The 24,499-nt window shown below is 48.9% G+C and overlaps 4 protein-coding genes across 15 annotated transcripts in view; 2 read left to right on the top strand and 2 right to left on the bottom strand.

Moving 5' to 3' along the window:
- The window catches only part of KCTD6 (potassium channel tetramerization domain containing 6), a 44,408-nt gene extending 35,760 nt beyond the window's left edge, over positions 1-8,648 (bottom strand). For 2 of the 3 annotated variants that reach the window (XM_017343905.4, XM_089306023.1), the window contains exons 1-2: positions 8,299-8,440; positions 7,298-7,407 (exon numbers count right to left, since the gene is read on the bottom strand). The gene's annotated coding sequence lies outside the window, so the exon portion shown is untranslated. Of the gene's footprint in view, positions 1-7,297; positions 7,408-8,298; positions 8,441-8,514 lie in introns of those variants that run through there. The other variant, XM_089306024.1, reaches the window with a different exon arrangement.
- Positions 8,137-8,658, top strand: LOC100356809 (thioredoxin domain-containing protein 17). The gene has a single exon (XM_051851526.3). It carries the CDS (start codon positions 8,287-8,289, stop codon positions 8,656-8,658), a length of 372 nt encoding a protein of 123 aa, XP_051707486.3. The 5' UTR covers positions 8,137-8,286.
- Positions 8,659-9,073: 415 nt separating this feature from the next.
- On the top strand, positions 9,074-15,665 carry PDHB (pyruvate dehydrogenase E1 subunit beta). Its single transcript, XM_002713275.6, has 10 exons — positions 9,074-9,148; positions 9,236-9,289; positions 10,755-10,862; positions 10,948-11,010; positions 11,112-11,147; positions 11,263-11,548; positions 12,566-12,676; positions 12,999-13,090; positions 14,380-14,521; positions 15,146-15,665. Exons 1-10 carry the CDS (start codon positions 9,107-9,109, stop codon positions 15,289-15,291), a joined length of 1,080 nt encoding a protein of 359 aa, XP_002713321.3. The 5' UTR covers positions 9,074-9,106; the 3' UTR covers positions 15,292-15,665.
- Positions 15,666-16,301: 636 nt separating this feature from the next.
- Positions 16,302-24,499, bottom strand: part of PXK (PX domain containing serine/threonine kinase like) — a 94,942-nt gene continuing 86,744 nt past the window's right edge. For 4 of the 10 annotated variants that reach the window (XM_008260843.5, XM_002713274.6, XM_017343903.4 and 1 more), the window contains exon 18: positions 16,302-17,498. In XM_008260843.5, the coding sequence (XP_008259065.3) occupies positions 17,281-17,498 (218 nt within the window). In that variant the 3' untranslated portion in view covers positions 16,302-17,280. Of the gene's footprint in view, positions 17,499-19,019; positions 19,054-21,437; positions 21,471-24,499 lie in introns of all 10 variants that reach the window. The other 6 variants (XM_051851521.3, XM_051851520.3, XM_008260844.4 and 3 more) reach the window with 5 other exon arrangements.

Here is a 24,499-nt window from a genome sequence, read left to right on the forward strand (position 1 = left end):
TTTTTTCTTTCAGGATTTAATTTTTTTTTATTCAAAAGACAGAAAGAGAAAGAGGAGATAAATAAGAGAGAGAGAGAGGAGAAAGAGAGAGAGAGAGAGATTGAGATCTTCCATCTGCTATCTCACTCCTCAAACACCTGCAACAGCCAGGGCTGGCCCAAGACCAGGAGCCAGGAATTCCATTCGGGTTTCCCTTGTGGGTGGCAGGGGTCCAGGCACTTGAGCCAACACTGCTGTGTCCAAGGGTGTACATTAGCAGAAAGCTGGAGTCAGAATGACAGCCAGATATTGAACACAGGCACTCTCACGTGGGACGTGGCATCCTAACTGGTGTCTTCACCACTAGGTTAAACGACTGCCTCACTCCCAAGACTTTAAAAAGTCCATACGTGAATATTACCAATAAACCACTGGACACACAGTTATCAATTTAGATAAGTGTATCAGTTCCTTGAAAGATAAAAATGGCCAGATGTTGCTGAGAACAAATATAATGGTACTTAGAAGTGTGTGAAAAAAGTGGAATTAAAAAATAAGTTTGGGGGCTGGCACTGTAGCATAGTGGGTAAAGCCTCCGCCTGCAGTGCCGACATCCCATATGGGAGCTAGTTCAAGTATCGGCTGCTCCACTTCCAATCCAGCTCATTGCTATAGCCTGGGAAAGCAGTAGAAGATGGCCCAGGTCCTTGGGCCCCTGTACCCATGTGGGAGACCCAAAAGAAGCTCCTGGCTCCAGATCAGTGCAGTTCTGGCTGTGGCGGCCAATTGGGGAGAGAATCAGTGAATAGAAGACCTCTCTCTCTCTCTCTCTGCCTCTTTTTCTCTCTGTGTGTAACTCTGACATTCAAATAAATAAATCTTTTTTTTTTTTTTTTAAGGAAGTTTGCAGGCCAGTATTGTGGTGCAGGGCATTAAGCTGCTGCTTGCAATGCCAGCATCCCACATGGGAGGTGAATTCCAGTCCCAGCCACTCCACTTTCAATCCAGTTTCTTGTTGCCACACCTGGAAAGGCAGAGGAGGCTGGCCCACATGCTTGGACCCCTGTCACCCACGTGGGCTCCTGGCTTTGGCCTGGCTCAGCCATGGCTGTTGGGGCCACTTGGGGAGTGAACCAATAAATGGAAGATCTCTCTCTCTCTCTCTGCCTTTCAAACAAACAAACAAACAAATAAATAAATATTTTATAAAAACAAACAATTCCTTCTCATAGGTCTATATCAGTAGTGTTTCCTACTGGATCTGTTTCTCTGGAGAATCCCAATACAGGTGTTTACTTTATACCTTTCTGTAGTATCTGAATTGTTTTCCTGCAATGGGATGAAATCCCATTCAAAACCACTTTAAAATTAAAAATAAAATATAAAACATAACTGCATATGAATACATTGAAAAAAAGAAAAGAAACACAAAAATTATAAAAAACATTTTGTTCTTAAATGTGATTTGTAATAAATCTTCCCTTTTATCTTTTATTATTTTTAAAAGATGTATTTCTTTGAGAGTCAGAGTTACAGAGAGAGAGGGAGAAACAGAGAGAGATCTTCCATCTGCTGGGGTTCACTCCCCAGATAGCCACTATAGCCAGGGCTGGGCCAAGGGGAAGCCAGGAATCAGAAGCCTCCTCCAGGTCTCCCACGTGGATAGCAGAGGCACAGATATTTGGGCAATCTTATACTGTTTTTCTCAGGCCATTAGCAGGGAGCTAGATCAGAAGTGGAGCAGCTGGGATGCTGATGTTGCAGGTGGTGGGGATACCCACTACATCACAATGTCAGCAACTCCCCCTCCTTTTTATTTTTAAACTTTGTGCTATGCTACTAACTTACTCTTTTCAGATATTTCCCTATGCAAACAAAATTTCAGACATTTCTCTATACAAATAAAATCAGGATTATATTTTAAATTAATTTGTGGGGCCGGTGCTGTGGAGTAACGGGTAAACCACTGTCTGCAGTGTTGGCATCCCATATGGGCACTGATTTTAGTCCCAGCTGCTCCACTGCTAATCCAGCTCTCTGCTATGGCCTGGGAAAAGCAACAGCAGATGGCCAAGCCTTTGGGCCCCTGAACTTGTGTGGGAGACCCGGAAAATGCTCCTGGCTCCTGGCTTCAGATCGGCACAACTCTGGAGGTTGCAGCCATTTAGGGAGTGAATCAGCGGATAAAAGACCTCTCTTTTCTCCTTCTGCCTCTGCTTCTCTCTAGCTCTGTCTTTCAAATACATAAATAAATATTTTTAAATAAGCTAATTTATTTCAGGATAATTTAGCATTACTTGTTTTTAAAATTTTTTATTTTTACTTTATTTGAAAGGCAGAGAGAGACAGAGATACACAGAGTGAGATCTTTATCTGCTTATTTTCTCTCCAAAAGCCCACAACAACCAGGGCTGGGCCAGACCAAAGCTGGGAGGTCAAAACAGTCCAGATCTCGCACATGGGTGGCAGGGGTCCGAGTACTTGAGCCATTATCTGATGCCTCCCAAGAGGCATTATCAGGAAGCTGGAAGAGAAGCAGAGCAGCCAGATGGAGTTCCAGGCTCTTGCCTTCAGCCTGGCCCAATCCCAGCTGCTAAGGCCACTTGGGAGAGTGAACCAGTGGATGAAAAATTTTTGTCTCTCACTCTCTTCTCTCTCACTCTTTCAAATAAATAATTTTAAAAATATGAATATATTTATTTGAATAGCCTTGATATCTACCGACAAATTGTCTTCCAAAACAAGGCAACAACTGACACTAGTTGTGTGTGCACATCCACTCCCTTGAGCCTTTCCCAGTACTGAATATGATCACTTAGTTAAATCTCTGACAATTTGAGGGGCCAAGAACTGGAGTCTGATTGATGCTTTATTTCTGTTCCTTTGGGTATCAGTGAAGTCAGACATGTTTCCTGTTTCCTAATTTCTACTACTCTGTGAGGTGTCTGTTTTCCATTGGGATTTTCATGTTTTCTCATCACTTTTTAGGAACTCTTTATACACCATTTACATTATATAAATGCATTGCCATATATGTGGCAAAGACTGTCCCAGTATATCATTTGTGTTGTAATTTTATGCCTTGTGGATGTTAATAATTAATTACAAGGGGCTGACGCTGTGGCATAGCGGGTAAAGCCACCGCCTGCAGTGCCGGCATCCCATGTGGGCACTGGTTCAAGTTCTAGCTGCTTCACTTCCAATCCAGCTCTCTGATGATGTGGCCGGGGAAAGTAGTAGAAGATGGCCCAAGTCTTTGGGCCCCTGAGCCCATGTGGGAGACCTGGAAGACGCTCCTGATTCCTGGCTCCTGGCTTCAGAAGGCTGTAGCTCTGGCCGTTGCGTTGCGGCCAACTGGGGAGGGAACCAGCAGATGGAAGACCTCTCTCTCTCTCCCTCTCTGCCTCTCCTCTCTCTGTGTAACTCTTTCAAAAAATAAATCTTTTTTTAAAAAATAAATAACAAGAAATGCATTCTGATTATTTAAAAAATATCCTATTCCACAGTTGTAAAAGGAAGCATCCTTCATCTCTACTAGTCAAGTCCTATGCTCCCTGCCATAGTTTGGATGTGGCTTGAGTGAGTGCCCCCCAGATTCGTGTGCTGGAAGCTTGGTCTCCAGTGTGGAGCTAAGAGGTGGTGCTGCCTTTAAGAGGCGTGGCTGACAGAGGTAATTAAGTCACTGGGGGCGTCACCCCTGGAAGGAATTCAGGTAATTCTTGTGGGACCCCACTTTACTGCAGTGAAAGTGGTTGCTACAGCAAGAGCAAGGCTAGCCCCACCCATTTGCTGGCTTCCTGTCTCCAGCTGCGTGATGTCTCCCCTTCCCAAGGCTCCTGCAGTGATGTCACCTGCCACATTGTGATGCAGCCAGCGGGGGCCCTCACTGGAGGCCAAAGGGATAGAGCCACCTAATCTTGGATTTTCAGCCCCTGAAACTGTGAGCCAAATTAACCTCTTTTCTTATATTTTATGTTTGCTTGCTTGCTTGTTTGAAAGGTAGAGAGAGAGATTTCTGACTGCTAGTTCACTCTCTCAAAGGCCATAACACCTGGGGCTGGACCAGGCTGAAACCAGGAACTCAATCCAGTTCTCCCTTGTGTGTTAGCAGTAAGTTGGAAGCAGAAGCGGAGCAGGGACTCAAACCCAGAAAGAAAGGAGACCTGGGTGTCCCAAGTGGTGTCTTAACCACTGTGCCCGACACCTGCCCCTAAACAAACTCCTTCAAAAGAAGTTACGAGAAGAAGAGCGCAGTAAACTACAGATACATCTAACAATATCAGATGAATCTCAAAATCATTTTGCGGAACTAAAGATGGCAAGACACCAAAGAGTACACATTTTATAATTCCATTTATTTCAAATTCTAAAACAGGCAAGGGACTGGCACTCTGGTGCAGCAGGTTAAGCCACAGCCTGTGGTGCTGGCATCCCACATCAGAGTGGTGCCCTGAGTCCTGGCTGCTCCACTTCTGATCCAACTCCCTGCTAACCCCCTTGGGAAAGCAGCAGAAGATGGACCAAATACTTGGGCCCCTGCCATCCACCTGGGAGATCCGGATAGAGTTTCTGGCTTAAGCCCGGCCCTGTTGCAGCTGTTGTGGCCATTTGGGGGTGCGAACCAATGGATGAAAGAGCGCTCTCTCCATTTCTCTCTGTAACTCTACCTTTCAAATAAATAAATCTCTTTAAATAAAATGAAACAGGCAAATTAAAATACGGTGTTGGAGCTGGGGGGCCTGTGGTTACCCATGGGGTGTTGTGTGGGGAATGACTGACACCTGGCGGGGGGGGGGGGATGTGCATTGAACTGTATTTACATTTTATCTAGAAGGGGTGCATGGAGGAAGGAGGAGATGCCTTCCTTGGCAAACTCTGCTTGCAATGACAAACAAGATGGTGGTCAAATCTGAAGCGGCCAGCAAGCTTGGATAAAGGATTTTCTGGCGACTGACAAAGAACCCAGGTAACTTGCAGATCAATGTGCCCATGGCTCTGCAGAGATTTGATTTGTCTAGGACTGGTTGGCCCCTTTACATACTCCTGTCACTTTCAGGAACATCTAGCGAGCATGCAGGTGTAGACTGCTAGTGGAAAGATTATGGATTTAAAAAGCACCACTTTTATCTTTGGTGTCCTTGACTCAAATAGAAAACTGCGCCCAGGTTAAAAGAGAAGCACACGAATATTGCCTAATCTAAGGGGTCCACAGCCATTATTTCAAAAGCAAATTCTCTTGTGAGACCTGGGAGTCACGTGGCCTTCCCGACAGGGCTGACCAGACTCGCTGGACAGACTCAGTGGTCCTGGCTTTTTTGGGTCTCTGCAGAAGCAGGGACTGCTCGTACAGTCCCTCATTTGCACGGTAGGCTTCTCTTAGTCACTGGCCCCCGCCTTGATGTCACCTTTTACTTTGTGATTCTGACGCTGAACTCTGTCAGTGCTGCATGGTGGGGGCGACAGCGAGAAGCGCTCACATTCTCATTCTGAGCAGGAGCCAGCGAGCCCCAGGAATGACATCTCAAAGTCACACGCTTCTCAGGGACGCTGTGGTCACCTGGGCAGGGACTGAAGGCGAGCAGCAGGCGACGGACACGTGGAAGGTGTTCTTTAGAGACCATCTCTCCATTTTTCAGATGATGAGACAGTGACTCAGAGTAGAAGACTATCGGTGCAGATGCAGCTGTTCACAAATTTCTGTCTCTGGCCTGGCTAGCCTTGCCGTGGGCTCCAGGCTCCTCCATACAGCCAGCCTCTGAACTCAGCCTCCTGAGAATGAACCTACTGTCCCCCCCACACACCTACACCAGCTCAGGCTCCTCCCCTGCCCCCTCTCCCCCCAATCCAACAACAAAATATCTGTCCTTCCTCATCACTGCTTCTGTCCTCACAGCAACCCTATGGATTCCAGCCCTGAGTAGATCCCAAATCGGTCCCCGGTCTCCAACCAGAAGCTGCCTCCTGGCACAGCTCTCTTGTGCCGACTCCCTGAGGCCTCCTTGCTCTGCCTCTGCTTGCGCCCCTCCCGTTCTCACTCAGCAGCCAGGCTGATTCCCACTAGAGACTCCCGCTGCAGTGCTCCTCAGCGTCCCGACACGAAGCCCAGATTTCTCATCACAGCCACAACGCCCTGTCTCGCAGGTTGCAGCCTGTAGCTCTGGCCCACACAGGGGATGTGTGGGGACAGGGATCCCTAAATTGTTGGGATCAGGAGCCCTGACTGGACCCAGAGAAACACCCCCCGCCACCCCAGCTAGACCAGTCCAGGTTCTTGTTTCCGGGTAAGGATGTTATATTCCCTGTACCTTCCCTACATGCCCTGTAAGAATGTCACCAGATCAGTAAGCCCTGCTGCTCACTGCGGGGACAGCCGATTCACTAGAGGTGCCGGGGAAAAGCAAAGGTTTATTTCACGGAGCCAGAGGTCTTAGGGAAAGAGATCTCTGAATCCAGCATGTATTCTTTCTGCTTAACAAGCCAACAAAAAGGATTTTAAAGGGAAAGGGGTAGCTGCAGGGGAAGGTTAGGAAAAATGAGTGCATGGGCCGGTGTTGTGACACAGAAGGTTAAACCTCTGCAGGTAGCGCTGGCATCCCAAAATGGGTGCCAGTTTGAGTCCTGGCCACTCCACTTCTGATCCAGCTCCCTGCTGATGTGCCTGGGAAAGCAGGAGCAGACGGCCCAAGAGCTTGGTCCCCTACACCCATGTGGGAGATCTGGAAGAATCTCCTGGCTTTGGCCTGGCCCAGCCCTGACTGTTTTGGCCATTTGGAGAGTGAACCAGCAGATGGAAGATTTTCTCTCTCTCTCTCTCTCTCTCTCTCTCTCTCTGCCTCTCTGTAACCCTGTCTTTCAAATAAATAAATAAATCTTTTAAAAAAATGAGTCCAGTCAATTGATAATTAGGCAGATCTTCTGGAAAATTGTCAAGGTGGAGGTTTCTTTCGTTCTTTCTTTTTTAAAGATTTATTTCAAAGGCAGAGTTGCAGAAAGATAGACACACACACACACACACACACACAGAATCTTCTATCCACTGGTTCACTCCCTAGATGACCACAACAGCCAGGGCTGGGCCAGGCAGAAGCATGAGCCAGGAGCCCATCTGGGTCTCCCATGTGGGTGCAGGGGTCCAAGTCCTCACGCCATCTTCCACTGCTTTCCCAGGTACATTAGCAGGGAGCTGATCACAAGTGGAGCAGCCGGGACTTGAATTGGTGCCCAGATGTGGTGCCAGTGTCACAGGCAGCGGGTTAAGCCACTGTGCTACAGAGCTAGCCGTCCCCTGCACTCTCCCTCCACGCCACATGGAGCTTACCTGAGTGTAAGGTCTGCTACTGCAGTCATTTTATAGGCTCCTGGCATTCTTGCTCAAACAATTATTCACAAGAGTAGTTACAGGTAATTCACAATATTGAGAGTCGGCTTCTGTTAAAATATGGAAAAGAAAGGGAAGATGCCTTTATTACAGTTGCAAGAATACAACCAGGAGGCTGGGGTAGAAGTGAACAGAAGAGCAGGATTTAATGAAAGGCAAAACGATGGTACACTCTCAGACGACAGTGCAGGCAAGCTCAAGAGAAAACTGCCCCCACCTAAGCCGGTCATCCTTTCATAAAGGGTAGAGCAGTCTCAGGGCAGGGCCTAAATGAAAATCCAGAGGAGACTGGATTTGCAGCGGGGCTCCAGTGCACCAGGTGGTCTCGAAGGTGTGATGGCATCCGGGCATGATGGAAAGGGAGGCTGAGCTGCACGGTGGGGAGTGGGTGTGCTAGGTTTTCAGCCACGCTGAATCCGCACCTGACCCCTCGCCTCTCCCACACCACAGCGCATGGATGAGGACTGTGTAGCCACTGGTCCCATCAGACCCCAAGGGCCAAACTGAGACTAGGGAACATCTGGAGGCTGCCCCCATGGTCATGGTCAGGTGCTGGGCACCTCCCCCAAGGCCCTCTCTAAACCCAGGTTATCCGAACCTCCTCCCAGGCAGGACACCAACTTCTGCAGGCGGAAGCAATGGGGAAAGTGGAGTCTCCGGTTCCTAAATCCAAACCCCAGCTCTTTGGCCCATCTCTGCTGCAGTTCAGCCATCTGTGAAAACTGGGGTTAACACCTGAGCAGGTTCCTGTGGGAAATGAGCTTTAATGGAGCACTTAGCACAATGTTTGGCATACAGTAGGTGATTACTAAGTCAGTGAAAGCTATTGTTTTCATTCTCAGGAACCGACACCCAGGCCTAACCACCCGAGGAGAGCCCCCCAAGGATTCCAGGACCTGCAGCCTGGGGGCCTCCCTCTTAAGGTCCTGATGGCTGCCTACCAGGAGGTGTGCGTGTGTGGCTTCGAGGAGTTCAACCAGGCTGTGGAGCAGCACGAGGGCAAGCGCATTTTCGCCTTGTTTGTGGGTTCTAAGGACGCGGAAGGGAACAGCTGGTGTCCCCTCTGCACGCAGGCTGAGCCTGTCATTCGTGAGGGCCTGAAGCGTGCCAGCCAAGAATGTGTGTTCATCTACTGCCAAGTAGGAGACAAGCCTTACTGGAGAGATCCAAATAACGACTTCAGGAAAAAACTGAACGTGACTTCGGTGCCCACGCTCCTGAAATACGGAACACCTAAAAAACTGGTGGACGCGGAGTGTCGCCAGGCCAACCTCGTAGAGATGCTCTTCTGTGAAGATTAGCATTCCATGATGGCGAGTGTGTCTTGATTTCCTCTGGTATCAAACTCGACTTGTTCTGAATTCATGTTAGCAAGAAATAAATGATATTTAAAAATCAGTGTACGCTATGAAAATACTCATGAACCTGCAAAAAAAAACTACAACTCCCTCCAGCCCCAAAAGATCACACTCCTGAGTCACTCTCAGCCCCGGCGCTGCAAGCAGCCAGGGGCAAGCGACCCGCGTGCACTCGGTGAGCCGGCGGCGGCGCGCTCTCCATCATGCCGGCCCCAGGTGGAGGGGCCCCGCCGCTCCACGCGCCACCTCCGTGCGACCCTCACGGAGAGCGGAGGGCGGGGCACGCAGCCACCGCGCCCTGCCATTGGCCGCGCAGGCAGGGAGGCGGGACCTATCGCACGGCCGGCTCCGCTGTGTTGTCATTAGGCGGCGGCTAGAGGACACGGTCAAGATGGCGGCGGTCTCTGGGCTGGTGCGGAGACCCCTTCAGCAGGTAGGCAGCGGCGCGGGGCCGCCGGGAGCCCGCGCGGCCCCTGCCCGCCCCGCGACCCCTCTGACCGTCCTTCTCTTTCTCCGCCAGGTATCCGGGCTGCTGAAGAGGCGCTTTCACCGGACCGCGCCGGCGGCGCTGCAGGTAACTGGAGCGGACCGGGGCCGGGCGGCTCTTCGGGCCCTGCGGTCTGCGGACGCGCACATCCCGCGTGGGACTGGAGCCGCCTGTGTCGCCGCCGGGCGCCCGTGACGCCGGCGTGTCACTCCCGCCAGGCTGCCTGGGACCATGTGGGCGCTGGGAGAAAAGAAGTTGACGCTTCTTCCTCTCTGATCCATCGCCCCTTAAGAAATTGTGCTGAATTACACATAGCTTAATTTTGTTGAAAGTGTATAAATTAGGGACGTTAAGTGCACCCACCGCGTCGGGCAGCCCTCTCCGCTTCCCATTCCCAGTACTTTCTCATCCCGGACAGAAACTCTGTGTCCATTACATAACTCCTGGTTCCCGGTCACCTCAGTATTTTCTGTTTCTGAGTTTGCCTGTTCTAGAACTTCATATAAGTGGAATCACTTGGCCTTTCGTGTCTGGCTTATTTCACTTAGCTTATTGCCTTCGCGGTTCGTCTAGGCCCGAGCTGTGTCAGAATCGGATTCCTTTGTGAGGCTGCAGGATCTGGTCCAGAGTGTGGACATACACACACTTCACCCACTCATCCCACCACGAGGGCTGGGCTGTTTGCGCGTTTTGGCTGATGTGAATGTTGCTGCGTACAGCGTGTGCGTTGCCTTGAGTTCTTTTGGGATAAACCCCGGAGTGGAATCGCCCCTCTGCACCCACACACTCTCACTGTTTTCCTTACTAGAGGATTCTGCCATGGTGTGTGTTAAAATAACTCCTACAGCCAGATGCAGGCTGGCAGTGCCTGCTACCTACGAGTGCTCAGTACTTAGCGTTGGATCCCCGCGTGGCTCAGAGGATTAAGCTGCCACCCGCGACGCCAGCATCACTGTTGCAGTGCTAGTTTTGAGTCCTGGCTGCTCTGCTTCCTGCCGGTATACCTGGAAAGGCAGCATAGGATGGCCCCAAGTACTTGGGCCTGAGCCACTCTTGTGGGAGACCGAGATGAAGTTCCCGGCTCCTCACTTCAGCCTGGCCCAAACGTAGCTATTGTGGACAGTTGGGGAGTGACCCAGCGGATGGTTCCTTGTTTCCCTCTCTGTTGCTCTGCCTTTTAAATAAATAAATCTTAAAAAATATTTAGCATGAATTAGGTTTCCTTGATAGTACTCCAGGGGTCTTAACAAAACAACCCAGCCTGCATTTCCCCCAGGAAAGCCGCCCGTGAGCTGACCTGGCCAGTGGGCAGTTTTCTTAATCTTGGGTGCACATCAAGGAAAGCCTGTCACATCAGCAAACTTCTCAAAGACTAGTATGTATAACACAAACGCTGCTTCTAGAATTCTTTGAACTTTAAAAGAGAAGCCTGTTCCAATGTGTTTTTATGTCCCAGGCTCAGGGCAGCCTATGTGAGTATACAGGAAGAGACTCTCAGTGGTGTCCTAAATAATCCTGTAGCTTACTGACTACTTTCCTGTATTTGCGACAGGTGACAGTTCGTGATGCTATCAACCAAGGTATGGATGAGGAGCTGGAAAGAGATGAGAAGGTATTTCTCCTTGGGGAAGAAGTTGCCCAGTATGACGGGGCATACAAGGTAACCAAAATATATGAAAGACGCACGCTGAGGTCACCATTTGCCCCGAGATCTACTTGAAAGTTAATGCGGTCATCTCTTGTAGGTTAGTCGAGGCCTGTGGAAGAAATACGGAGACAAGAGGATCATAGACACTCCCATCTCCGAGGTGAGCCTTCCACCAGGAAGCCGGCCTTGCAGGGCTTGTGCGTTAGTGCTCGCTCGCCTCAGTCTTACTGATGTTCACTTCCTTTGTGTTTTCCTTTATAGATGGGCTTTGCTGGAATTGCTGTGGGTGCAGCTATGGTACGTAATAGTCTCTGTGAGGCTCACCCGAGGAGATTTAACATGACGTTTTAAAAATACTGCCTCCCACTCTGCTGTTCCTTGTCTTTTAACATGCATGTTTTTGATCTCACAGGCTGGGTTGCGGCCCATTTGTGAATTTATGACCTTCAATTTCTCTATGCAAGCCATTGACCAGGTTATAAACTCAGCTGCCAAGACCTACTACATGTCGGCGGGCCTGCAGTCTGTGCCCATAGTCTTCAGGGGACCCAATGGCGCCTCAGCCGGTGTGGCTGCCCAGCACTCACAGTGCTTTGCTGCCTGGTATGGGCACTGCCCAGGCTTAAAGGTGGTCAGCCCCTGGAATTCAGAGGATGCAAAAGGACTTATAAAATCGGCCATTCGGGATAACAATCCAGGTCAGCAGAGTGAGCTGTCAGTCTCTTTTGAACAGTAAAACTAAAGTGAAATTTTTATATAGAAGGACCTTTAAGGATTCTAGTTAAGCTTAAATATATTGTATAAATGTTAAAGATTTATAGATGCAGTAAAGATAGTAAGAAATGTGGTTTTTCTTTGTCTTTGGATTTATTTGAAAGAGCTACAGAGAGGCAGAGGCAGAGAGAGAGATCCTCCATCTCCTGGCTCACCCCCTAAATGGCCACAACGGCCAGAGCTGGGCCAATCCGAAGCCAGAAGCTTCTTCCAGGCCTCCCATGCCAGTGCAGGGGTCCAAGGACCTGGGCCATCTTATGCTGCTTTCCCGGCCATAGCAGAGAACTGGACTGGAAGTGGAGCAGCCAGGTCCCGAACCAGCGCCCACATGGGATGCCAGTACTGCAGGCAGCGGCTTTACCCACTATGCCACAGCTCCAGCCCCATTGCTAGTTTTTCTTAAGACTAGGAAGAGGCCAGTTAGATATTTACTGCATACCTACAACACTGGTTTAACTTCAGTAGATAGAGTTATATTTAAGTACTCAGGCCATCATCCAGACTTCTGGACAAAATAGAAATACAGGGGCCGGCGCTGTGTGTGGTGTAGCAGATAAAGCGGCGGCATCCCTTATGGGCACCGGCTCGAGTCCTGGCTGCTCCACTTCTGATCCAACTCTGCTATGGCCTGGGAAAGAAGTAGAAGATGGCCCAAGTTCTTGGGCTCCTGCACCCGCAAGGGAGACCCAGAAGAGGCTCCTGGCTCCTGGTTTCCGATCCAGTGCAGTTCCGACCATTGCGGCCAACTGGGGAGTGAACCAGCGGATGGAAGACCTCTCTCTCTCTCTGCCTCTCCTTCTCTCTCTGTGTTACTCTGACTTTCCAATATATAAACCTTTAAAAAAGAAGATAGAAATACAGCTTTCTTAACAGCACACTGACCTTCACTGTGGATGTAATGAGTTACTTACTTTGGTTTCAATATGTATAACACTTTGCAGTGGTGGTGCTAGAGAATGAACTGATGTACGGAGTTCCTTTTGAACTTCCTGCCGAAGCTCAGTCAAAAGATTTTCTGATTCCTATCGGAAAAGCCAAAATAGAAAGACAAGGTAAGAGAACTTACACGTTTAAGCATTATTTTAAATCCAGCCCTTCTATTTATATTGGTCAGATGTCATCTAGATGTTCTTACCATTTTACCCTGATTAAAAAATTACAAGAGTTCAAGTAAAGAATGTGTGATGCCCTGACTTCTCACACAGTAGCGCTTTTCTGAATTTGGGTCCAGTAGATTTGTATTTCATTTCTGAGAAGGCTGCCTCAGTCCTCAGCTCACTGAAATGAAGTTGACTTGAAGACTTGACACAAACGGGAGTGCTGCAGCATCTTTCCTTTTGACCTGACCTCTCACCTGTGGCCACTCTGTTTCAGGGACACACATAACTGTGGTTGCCCATTCGAGACCAGTGGGCCACTGTTTAGAAGCTGCAACGGTGCTTTCTAAAGAGGGAGTTGAATGTGAGGTAAGTGGACATTCACCTGTTACAGAATCAGAAAGGCTCCTTTTAAACTTGGAAGCCAGGGGTTGTACATTGGACTCAGGAATGAAGACGCTGCTTGGGGTCCCACATTCCATTTCAGGGTGCGGTGGATTTTGAGAGCCGGTTCCACTTCCCAGCCAGCTTGCTGATGATGTGCTCCCTGGGAGGAGAAGATGATGGCTGAATGCTTAGATCAATCTCTCTGGTTTTTTTTTTTTTTTTTTTTTTAAGATTTTTTATTATTTTTTTGCAAGAGAGTTACAGACAGGGAGAAGGAGAGAAAGAGAAAGGCCTTCTATCCACTGATTCACTCACCAAATGGCTGCTACAGCTAGAGCTGAGCTGATCCAAAGCTAGGAGCCACGAGCTTCTTCCATGTCTCCCATGCAGGTGCAGGGGCCCAAGGACTTGGGCCATCTTCTACTGCTTTCGCAGTCCATAGTAGTGAGCCGGAACAGAAAAGGAGCAGCCGGGACTTGAATTGGCACCCATGTGGGATGCCGGCATCAAAGGCGGACTTAGCTCACTACGCCACGGCATCGGTCCCTGGGTCCCTTCTGTAAATTCGGGAGACTCAGACTGAGTTTGGGCTCCTAGCTTCGGCCCAGCCCATCTCTGGCTCTTGTGGACATTCCACTAGATGAGGATCTCTGTTTCTGTCTCTCTACTTTTCAAACAAATAAAAATAAATTTAAAATAAAATAATTAGGGGTTGGCATTGTGGTATAGTGGATAAAGTCACTGCCTTCAATGCCAGCGTCCCATATGGGTGCCAGTTTGAGTTCCAGCTGCTCTACTTCTGATCCAGCTCCCTAGATCAGAAAGTGTCTGGAAAAGGCAGTGGAGGATGGCCCAAGTCCTTGGGCCCCTGTTCCCATGTGTGAAACTCATAAGAAGCTCCCAGCTTCCGAAGCCAGGAGCCAGGTGCTTCTTCCTGGTCTTCCACGTGGGTGCAGGGGCCCAAACACTTGAGCCATCCTCCACTGCCCTCCCGGGCCACAGCAAAGAGCTGGACTGGAAGAGGAGCAACCAGGACTAGAACCTGGTGCTCATATGGGATGCTGGCGTTGCAGGTGGAGGATTAACCAAGCGAGCCACGGCGCTGGCCCCCCAGCACTATTTTTTAAAGATCCCTTGTATGCCTGGATTTAGCATTTTTCCACACCAAAATAAACTCATCTTTTAATTCCTCTTCTACAAACCTTTTGAAGTACCCTTGTATTTGTGATGCAGTGGCTCTATAAAGCTTATTTATTGTATTTCCTCTTTAGGTCATAAATCTGCGTACTATCAGACCAATGGACATTGAAACCATAGAAGCCAGTGTCATGAAGACAAATCATCTGGTAACAGTGGAAGGAGGCTGGCCACAGTTTGGAGTAGGAGCTGAAATTTGTGCCAGGATCATGGAAGGTATTTCAAAGAAAGTGGATCTAGAATATGGTCAAGCTGTAACAAACAGTGTGTACGTGAACACGTGTTGAATAGAGAAAAAAAAGCTAGGGTAGCCAAATGCCTTGAACTTTGAACTTACTGTATGGTGTTAATATTTAAAAAAACAAAACCAGGCCGGCGCCACGGCTCAATAGGCTAATCCTCCACCTAGCGGCGCCGGCACACCGGGTTCTAGTCCCGGTCGGGGCGCCGGAGTCTGTCCCGGTTGCCCCTCTTCCAGGCCAGCTCTCTGCTGTGGCCAGGGAAGGCAGTGGAGGAGGATGGCCCAAGTGCTTGGGCCCTGCACCCCATGGGAGACCAGGAGAAGCACCTGGCTCCTGCCATCGGATCAGCGCGGTGCGCCGGCTGCAGCATGCCAGCCGTGGCAGCCATTGGAGGGTGAACCAACGGCAAAAGGAAGACCTTTCTCTCTCTCTCACTATCCACTCTGTCAAAAAAAAAAAAAAAAAAACAGAAAGTCTTTCCCAAAACAAGTATTATTTTACCTTATGCTTTTTCTTCCTGCGCAGCCATTTTTGCCAGCGTGCGAGTGCTCGGCTGCTTTTTCCTGCCCACCTCAGTTGCGTCTTCCTTCTCTCCTAGGTCCTGCATTCAATTTCCTGGATGCACCTGCTGTTCGTGTCACTGGTGCTGACGTCCCTATGCCTTATGCAAAGATTCTAGAAGACAACTCTATACCTCAGGTCAAAGACATCATATTTGCAATAAAGAAAACATTAAATATCTAATTTGGACCTGAAAATCTAGCCATTGAAATTTATTTAAAGTCCTTGCTGGTACCTGGATTGTACTGCAAGATCTCACTATTCATAAAGTAATCTCTACAGCAACATGTGTTTTTGTACTGGGAAGAAGTTTAAATATGTCTGTGTGTAGAGAATTCTCCACTGTGCTGCCCTAGACTCCTGCCTGCTTTTATCTGTTTTAGTTGCCTTGTTCTTTGAATAAACAGAAAATTTTATCCATTGTCACTAGGACTGATACAGATGTGGCAGTCTTAAAAGATATATCCAGAATATATAACTTATATGTATTAAATAAGTGTATAATCTACATTTACTGTAGGTTGTTTTGATAAGGAATAAAAAATTCCTAACTATGACTAGTTGTGTTTTTATATGCTTGAAAAAAAAGAGTGAAGACTTAAAAGTGTATTAAGAAATTAGTGCCAAATGGAAAATAAGCTGTAACTATAAAACCACTGCCTGTTTTTATTGAGATTTTATCCAAAATAACAAGACCAACCTTAGAATCATGGCTTGGAGCCAGTGTTGTGGCACAGCAGGTTAAGTGACACTGGCGGCATCCACATCTGAACGACAGTTTGAGTCCCAGCTGCTCCAGAAGCATATTGGTGGTACCCACTTTTAAGTAGAAGATAGGATTGTTGGGGTGGCGGCTTGGTGCTGTGGTTGGGACATTCCACAGCATATATCAGAATGCCTGCCACCCACAGGGGAGATCCATATTGAGTTCTGGGCTCCTGGCTTCAGCCTGGCTCTGGCTCTTGCAGGTATTTGGGGAGTGAGCTAGCAGATGAAAGATCTCTGTGTGTCTCTACCTTTAAATAAGTAAAAGTAAATGTTTTTAAAGAAGGACTGTTCGTTTTTAGGAGGGAAAATAAGAGATGAAATACACACAGGAAGGAAGGCAGCTAGCACTGTGAATCTACTGTTGCTCACCAGGGTGCCTCTGAAAGTGTGCAGTTGAAATACCTAAAGAAGTTACAGACAACACATTTTGTTGGCATGGTTTACTTTTAATAAAAAATACAGCTGAACATTTGTCACAGATTACATGAAACTGTACACAATGACATTCTCTCTGCATAGTAACCAACACTGATGTGTGTACTTGAAATTTAAATGGATTATTTATAATCCTTTAAAGTGCAGTTTATTTAAGCAAATCATAGGATAAAGGATCTTTTTAATAAATGAGTAACATTAAAAAGATGATGTATTTGAATAAATCTTAAAAAATCAGAATTGATTTCTATAGATGCCAGATTTACTTGTCTTGTTACAATGACACAGCCCCCCGCCCCCCAACCCCGAAGGTGAGGATTAAGAAGATCCTCTCTAACTGGTAAGAACTTTTTCCGATGTTAACATTTTTTTCTGTCTGTTCCAATACATTCTAACTAAACAGAACGGTGGGTCTGGAGTTGATTGAGCAGCCCTGAGTTCTAGAACCTCACTGGATTTCCTACTGGAAATCAGGAGACCCTTCCCGACTTTCCCCATGCTATCTGAGGGGAGAAGGAAGAACTCAGTTGCTTCTCTGACTTGGCAACGTAACTATGATGTGGGCTACGGTGTTAATGTCTAGGATGAAGTAAAAGTCGCAAAAACGGGAGTTCCCTAAGAAATAACCAGAAAATGGCTTTAGAGAAGTGAACTGTGAGAGGAGCTGTCTGACGGGGTGGGAGAAACTGCAAGACAAAGGCCGTTCGCTGTCCTCACTGTCTGTTTTTCTGTCCGTTTCCTTTAGTTGGTGGAAACACTGATTCCACTACTCTGCTGCCCCAAAGAGATGCCGTGAGAGGATGAGCAGGACCTGACACTGCTAGTCCAGGGGCAAGATGCTCCTTAAGGCAGCAGTGCCAGCCTGACTGGGGCATCTGCGAGACAGTGCTCAACAGCTCAGCCGCGAAGAGGGTCAGAGGGTGGGAGTGGCGGGGGAAGGACTTTCCCTCCAAGTGTAAACAGGAAGCCTCAGCCGATCCTGGGAGCACTGTGGTCACACGTTTCGGCTTTCCTCAGAGTCCCTTTCTGGAAATTCTGGATGGAACTGAGCAGGGCCCCTCGGCTCACACCGTTCACAGCCTGGGGCAAGAGCTGTGCAGGCGCCTCTGTGCTCGCTGGAGGCAAGGGAGCTGCTGGTGGTGGAGGCGGAGGTGGCGGTGGCGGTGGTGGAGGTAATGCAGATAGGCCTGTGGAGGAGAAAGGGGGAAAGGCGACAGTTAGTGCCCACCTCTCCAGCAGCTGCCGCCGAGCATGCTGCTGCTCAGTCCTGGACAGAGGGGACGTGACACACGCTGCAGGGGGGCCAAGATACTCAATGCTTGCTTTCAAAAATATCCAACAAAAGGGGCCTGATGGTTAAGACGCTGGTTAAGGTGCCTGCATCCTGTGTCAGAGTGCCTGGCTTTGATGCCCAGCCCTGGCTCCTGACCCCCAGCTTCCTGCTAATGGAGACTGGGAGGTGGTGCTGATGGCTCAAGTCATTGAGTCCCTGCTACTCGTGTGGAAGACCTGGCTTGAGTTCCTGGCTCAGCTTCAGCCCTGGTCCAGCCCTGGCCAAAGCTTTGGGCATTTGGAGAGTCAATCAATGGATGGGAGCTTGCTATCTCTATGTGTATCTATCTGCCTTTCAAATACCTGAATTTTAAAAAGAACTAGAAGCATCAAAGATGAATTATTTAAAGGCTGTTGTTTTCCTCAAATAATAGTCATGGAAGAAAAGATTGTTGACAAATAGCGCAGTTATATGAAAGCCACCCTCTGCATTAAATGAAGCTGACTGTATTTCCAAATCTGAGTCATGGTCATCCCAAAAGAAGAGTTCCACCAGCTACTTTAGTCAGGTTGCGGGCAGCTCTCCCTACTTCTGAGCCAGCAATTAAAGATAGGCATCTGTATGCAGAGTTAGGTGGCCATGAATGTCAGTTAGTCATAACGGAAGAACAGTTCTTTAGCTGCTCCAACAACCATGGTGTTTGAAGGGTGTGATGTCATATAAAATGACAAATCACTTAGGATTCTTAGCAAGGAACCAGTGTCTGCTGGGTTTTACATTCCCCAGGGCGTCTGTCTCGAATAACTATTTTCTATTAGGTTGCATTAAAGAACGTAAGATATAAATGTTGGCAACACAAGCAGGGGGCACAGGTGTCTCCCTGACAGTGGCACCCTCAGGGAGGGAGGAGGCTTCCTCAAGCGCCATTCTTTCCTCTGCAGCCCAAGGAGGAGCACAGTGGAGCTGCACTAATCGCCGTCTGCAGGAGCATCAGGAGACACTGGGATGCTGGGCCGCACTCCAGTGGGCAAGGAGAAGGGCACTGGGCGGGTATCTGCCACTTCTCTCAGTTCCCGGGCACACGTCTTTGCAACTTGAATTTGAGTGTCTGAATGGATGAGTGACAAACACTGACTGCAGAAACAACCCTGCCTTAAAGAACTCTCCTGTTTGACAATGGGTCCCCTGTGAATGTGGCAGCTCCCCAAGACTCCACCTGCCTGTTGCTGCCTGTACCCTCTCCCCCTCCTCGAGCTACACCAGGGAGACATCCACTGCTACCAGTACAGACACCTATCACCATGTGAACTGGTGGGGAGGAGCGGCTCAGGATTACAAAAAAAAAAAAAAAAAAAAAAAAAAACACTCAAGGACATCCCTTTCACCAGGTGTGACAGGCACCAGTTAGTCTTGCAGTTCATAGAAAACCACTTACCTTCCTTTACATCTTTTACCCAAACCTAAGGCAGCTGAAAATAAAGCACCACACAAATACACACACTCATGCTGTGTAGTCTTGGAATTCTTAAATAATAGAGCAATACAAACATTAAATACAGACAAATGAGCAACATGTGATTTTCATTGGTCCTATACAATAACTATCATGAATGGAGTTCCATTATGTTCTCTGCCAGGGTGGATTGTGGGCATATGTTCCTGGCTTTAAGTCACAGGGTTATAAAGATAAAAAAGACTAAGTCTGAAGTGACCACTGAGTGAGAGAACTGGAGTGAATGAGCAAGTGACAGAAGCATCCTCTGAAGGACTTTGGGAGAGTGACCCGTGAGATTCCAGGAGGCAGGAGACCTTTGCTGAGGTCTAGGAACTTGGAGTTGGTGACTGTAGCAACCAAGAGGGTCTGGGGAAGTGAGCTTGGCCCACTTAGGGGTAAGTGGGTGCAACGCCCTTTCAGGGCGCTCCCACCCCAAAAGGCAGCACACTCTGGACTAGACATTCAAGGCCCATAAAGAGTGCTTCTCAGAAGAATCACTGCAGGGTTAAGAACCAGAAGAAGAGCTGACACTGTGGCACAGTGGGTACGGCTGCTGCCTGCAGTGCCAGCATCCCATATGGGCGCCAATTAGAGTCCTGGCTACACCACTTCCAATCCAGCTCTTTGCTATGGCCTGGGAAAGCAGAAGATGGCCCAAGTCCTTGGGCCCCTGCACCAGCATGGGGGACCCAGAAGAAGCTCCTGGCTCCTGGTATCAGATCAGCGCAGTTCCAGCCATTGTAGCCATCTGCAGAGTGAACCAGCGGGATGGAAGACACACCCCCACCCACCCACCACCTCTGCTTCTCTGTAACTCTGCCTTTCAAATAGATAGATAAATCTTAAAAAAATAAAAATAAAAAATCAGAAGACAGGCTCTGAGCTGCAGCAGCCTTAGGATTTTATTAAAGACTTGGAACTGACCATCCAGAAACCAGCTACTCCTCCAGCCCAGAATTCTGGGCAGTGAGACCCAGGACTAGGGGGTGGGCTCAGGAGTACGGGCTGCCCTCTTGGCACTGAACAAAACTGGTTGAGCTCAGAGGGAACCAACTATTCACTTTGGCCTCATGGCCAACCAGACACTTGAAATTCTAGGTGCAAATGTTACCAACACAGAAATGATAAATGAAATGAGTGTTCAATTACCCTGCTCTGCTGTCACATGTACTGCATAAATAAATATGCATCCGTTAAAGAAAAATCATTGGAAAAAAAGGTCCACTGGGACTGCAGCTAGGCAACATGTTGGTAACAATGGCAAGGAGGAGAATGAGTTCCTCCCCACCAAAAGGCCTCCAATAGCCTTATCCCAGGCTATGGACAAGAGCAGACAGATTCCACGTTAATGCGGATGGCTAAGGGAATACACCAGGACGGGGTGCTTGGAGCCAGCTCATCGACAATGAGACCCAGGCCAGTGCTGGTCTCTCCCGTCTCACTTTCTCCTAGACAAAAACCCTATGAACTGAAAACTCCACCCTCCCCAGGATCCCATGCACCAAACCCCGTGGGAACCTGGCAGTCCAGTGGAGGCCCTGGAAGACAGCACAGGCTGCTGCAGCGAGAGTGCAGGGTAGATCCGTGTCGGGGGTGGGACGCCATGCCAGGAGCATCCTCCGCTGCCTCCTGGAAAGGATGCCCGAGCATTCCTGTCCTCAGGCCTTTCAACAGTGGGCAGTCTATCGGTCTCTGCAGCTCCAAGCTCCTTTGTGGTCCACGTAAACAGGTGGGGAGGCCAGGTGGCCTCCAGATCACACTAGAGCAACAGTAGACCTACCTCCTACCCTTGGGAGTCAGTGGAGAGCCACGAGCCCTGGCAGCGAGCAGCACCCCGGCTCTGGTGAACCACTTTCACCTTTGGCTCAGGCAGATGAGAGGCTGTACTCTTGTCTCAACTTGAGCACTAGTGAGGATGCATTAGAAAGAACTGATTTCCCCCTTCGAGGTTGTAAAAGCCAGTAAGACGTCTCCCTGTAACTGAGAACTCAGCTGCCTAACACCCTTCCCCTCCATCAGAGTCACTAAGAACCAGCACTTCTGCAGCCATGGTTTCCAAAATTAAAATATGCCAAAATGCCATGCAGTTGATGTACAGGTTTCAGCGCTGTATTTAAAAAAGTGAAGTCAGAGTGAAAATGAAGACTTGGAAGGTCATAATGAAAATGAAATGAAGATAGATGATGTCACTGGGTGCTTTTTAAAGATGCTGTGTTTCATTTAAATAGTCAGACAAGGGAACGGTCTCAGTTTGCCTTCCCACTTCATCACTGCTGTGATCAAGATGCACCGGGTCCTACTTCCCATACAGAAACAGAGCATCTTTAAAGCCAGAGAAATCAGCATAGCTTACTTTACCGAAAATTCACGTTCAAAATGGTGCATGCTCTACTGAAAACGGCAAAGAGAAAGAGAGAGAGAGAGAGAGAGAGAGAGAGAGGACACGAGTCATTATTCAGATTTTAGTGTCATTGAATCAAACAGTAACAGACAATAAAATATCAGTCTACATCACGTGCCGAGTAATCTCACTGCGACAGGAGGCTGTTTTGGAACAGATTCACGAAGCACACGAGAGTGGCTGTTACTGGGCCCGTGCAGAGCAAGCGAGGAGTCCCTGTCCCCGCCACATGTCCTGGTCCTGGAGCCAGTCAGGCCCTGTTTTATTCATTAGTAAGCACAGCGCTCCTCTGAGAAGAGCCATGGAGGCTCCCCTCCCCTCAGGAGCAGGCTGCATGCTGCTGTTATCAAGCAGCGCCAGTTGGTCAAGACAGAGAACACACAAGACGCGCCCCTTGTCTCCAGGACAGAGGAGCGAGAGTGCAGGCAAGGCCAGGGAGGAAACCCCCGGCAGGGTCTGAGCCCCCTTCCCGTGAGGCTCCTGGGGTCCAGGGAGGAGACCCCCGGCAGGGCCTGAGCCCCCTTCCCGTGAGGCTCCTGGGGTCCAGAGGCTGAAGCAGCAGGTTACTGAAAGCTTAAACTCATTTAAAAAGAAAAAAACCAAGGCAAACGTTTTTGTCTTTGAAACGACTGGATCCCTGCTTAAAATCCCATAAAATTCCGGCATTCCTAAGAACCACCTCTGACCCCGCTGCCAGGAGGAACATCTGACCCCGCTGCCAGGAGGAACATTCCTTCCCCTGGGAGGGGCTGGACAGTGCGGACTGACCCCTCACAGCAAGACAGCTCCAGCAGGAACAAAGGATGCTGGGAATTCCCGCCGCCCCTTTCTGCCCTTCCCTGGATGCCCCTGGGGAGAAGCTTATCTACCCTTGGGACCTGGGCTTGGGAGTGGGGGTGACCTTTGAGAGCAGCCCCACCCTCCAGTGACCAACGCCTGTCCCTGAGATGGCTGCTGCTTTGCTTCTGTGTGGCTTTGGGAGAGGCAGTTCTTAGGGCAGGGACATCTGTTTGAGCCTAGCTCACGATTCAGACTCGGATCTCACTAGGCCAACATTCTAAACAAGTTCATCTCTTTTGCGTGCCTTAGTAAGTCTTGTTCGCCCCTAATCCATCCTTATGAAGAATGAACAAAGGGGGAAAACAGACTTACTAAGGCACAAGACAGCCAGCTGTTCAGCTCTCTGTCCCTCTCTGTGCCACAGGCCCCATGATCCCTCCTCCAGCTCCTCACCCGCGAAGCTTACCTTCCCCCATTGATTCTCACAGCCGGGCTGTCCCTCACACCCAACAAGCTTTCTCTTGGAACCCCGGTCGCAGTACTCCTAGCTCCTATCGGATAGTACTTTACTGCTTAGAAGGCCTGGCCACGGACACCACCTACCTTTACAGGCACAGTCAAGAAAATGGAGCTCTCTTCCCCAAGGGCACAGTCTGAAAGGGGCAGAGCTGGAGTCAAGCCCTGCAGTTCTGACTGCGTTCAGGGTTCTCCAGCCAGCCAGGCACAATGCTTAACAGCATGGGCCCTGGAGTGCCCTCGGAAAACAAGCAGGCCCTCAATAAATTGGGGTGAGGGACAAAGTTCAAACCCCAGCTCTCCCACCCCTCTGTTTGTGCGACCTTCAGCAAAGTATCTCAACGCTATGAGAGCTCAATTCTTCATCTGCAAGATGGAGTTGTGCAGGAATCCACTCTGACTGAGAAGGAAGGTATTCATGGGGATTAAAGAGACTGACAACAGCACTTGGAAAATAGTGCCTGGCACAAAAGAAGTCTTCAAAATATACCAGATACAATTAGCTAAAAACAACAACAGCAGTTCAGGGCCTCTGGCTTATTTTACTTTTGAAAAATGCTGTTTTGCAAACCTGGCTTAAACAAAACAATGGCAAGGCAGTGGGCCTGCCGGCTTCCAAAGGGCAGTGCAAGCGCAGTCCTGGTGTGTGTGCAAATCGGGACCTTTTAAACCACACAGCTCTGCGAGCACGGAGCAGAAACGCTAGTTGGTGACATTTACCAGGAGATAAGTCAGGATAAAAAATGTTGAAGTTGCTGAAAGAGTGACCTTCTTCAGCAGGAAACAGCCTTTAGCAGAGAAAAAAAAAAAAGTGCAAGGAATGTTCTCACTGCAAAAAATAGGGGTCCTAGCAAAAGAGCATTCAAGAATCCCAACCCACCCGCAGACACAGACAGACACAGACACGGGGAAATATTCTCTCTCTCATCAGTTTGGTAAGGACCTCAAGAGGAGGCCCCAGGGGAGGGAGCTGCAGTAAGAAAAGCAAGGGGCCCCAGACCCTGGCGCAATTTCTGGAAAAGGCTCATAAGGGTAAGACCCGTCTACATAGAAACATCCGTCACTTCTGCCCTATCTTAGAAGGACCCCACATCAACAGCACATTTAGCCATCATAAACGCATTTGAAATTGATGCTTTGAGTGAGAAAGCAACTGCTGTGAACTGAACTTGCCTAAGCTGATCTACTGCTGTTGATCTATCACTGAGCAAACTGCCAAAAGACAGGGTCCACACCGGACGCAGTGTTTGCTTGATTAGAAGGATCTGGGAGATGGTCTTTTGGTCCTGTGCAGAGAAGGTAACCAAAACCCAGACATGGGCAGTGACTCATTCCAGGTCTCAGTAATTAAGTGTCCTGAAGGCTAAGCGCCAGGGGCTTTCCCAAGTCCTTGACACAGGAACACAGTGAAGCCTCCTATGCACCCAACAAGGCAGGCGCTGTTATTATCCTCATTTACCAAGCACATTGCCCAAGGTCCCACCAGCAAGTGGTGGCTCTCACACTTAGGTTCCCTGATGGATGAGACAGTTCTCAAGGGTTCTCTGGCTGAGCTGTGTCTGAGACGCTGCCTTTTGTAGGAATTCATGCTAGCCCTTGAAAATAAAGCATTGTCTCTCACTTCTAACAATGGCACTTCATCATCAAGCGGGAAGAAACTATCCTTGACTTAAAACCACAGAGCTGGCTTAGAAGCAAAGATGTTGGAGTAGATACGAATCGA

Source organism: Oryctolagus cuniculus, chromosome 10 (genome assembly GCF_051225735.1).
Source record: "Oryctolagus cuniculus isolate XC-2025 breed Fujian yellow rabbit chromosome 10, ASM5122573v1, whole genome shotgun sequence".
Taxonomy (NCBI): domain Eukaryota; kingdom Metazoa; phylum Chordata; class Mammalia; order Lagomorpha; family Leporidae; genus Oryctolagus; species Oryctolagus cuniculus.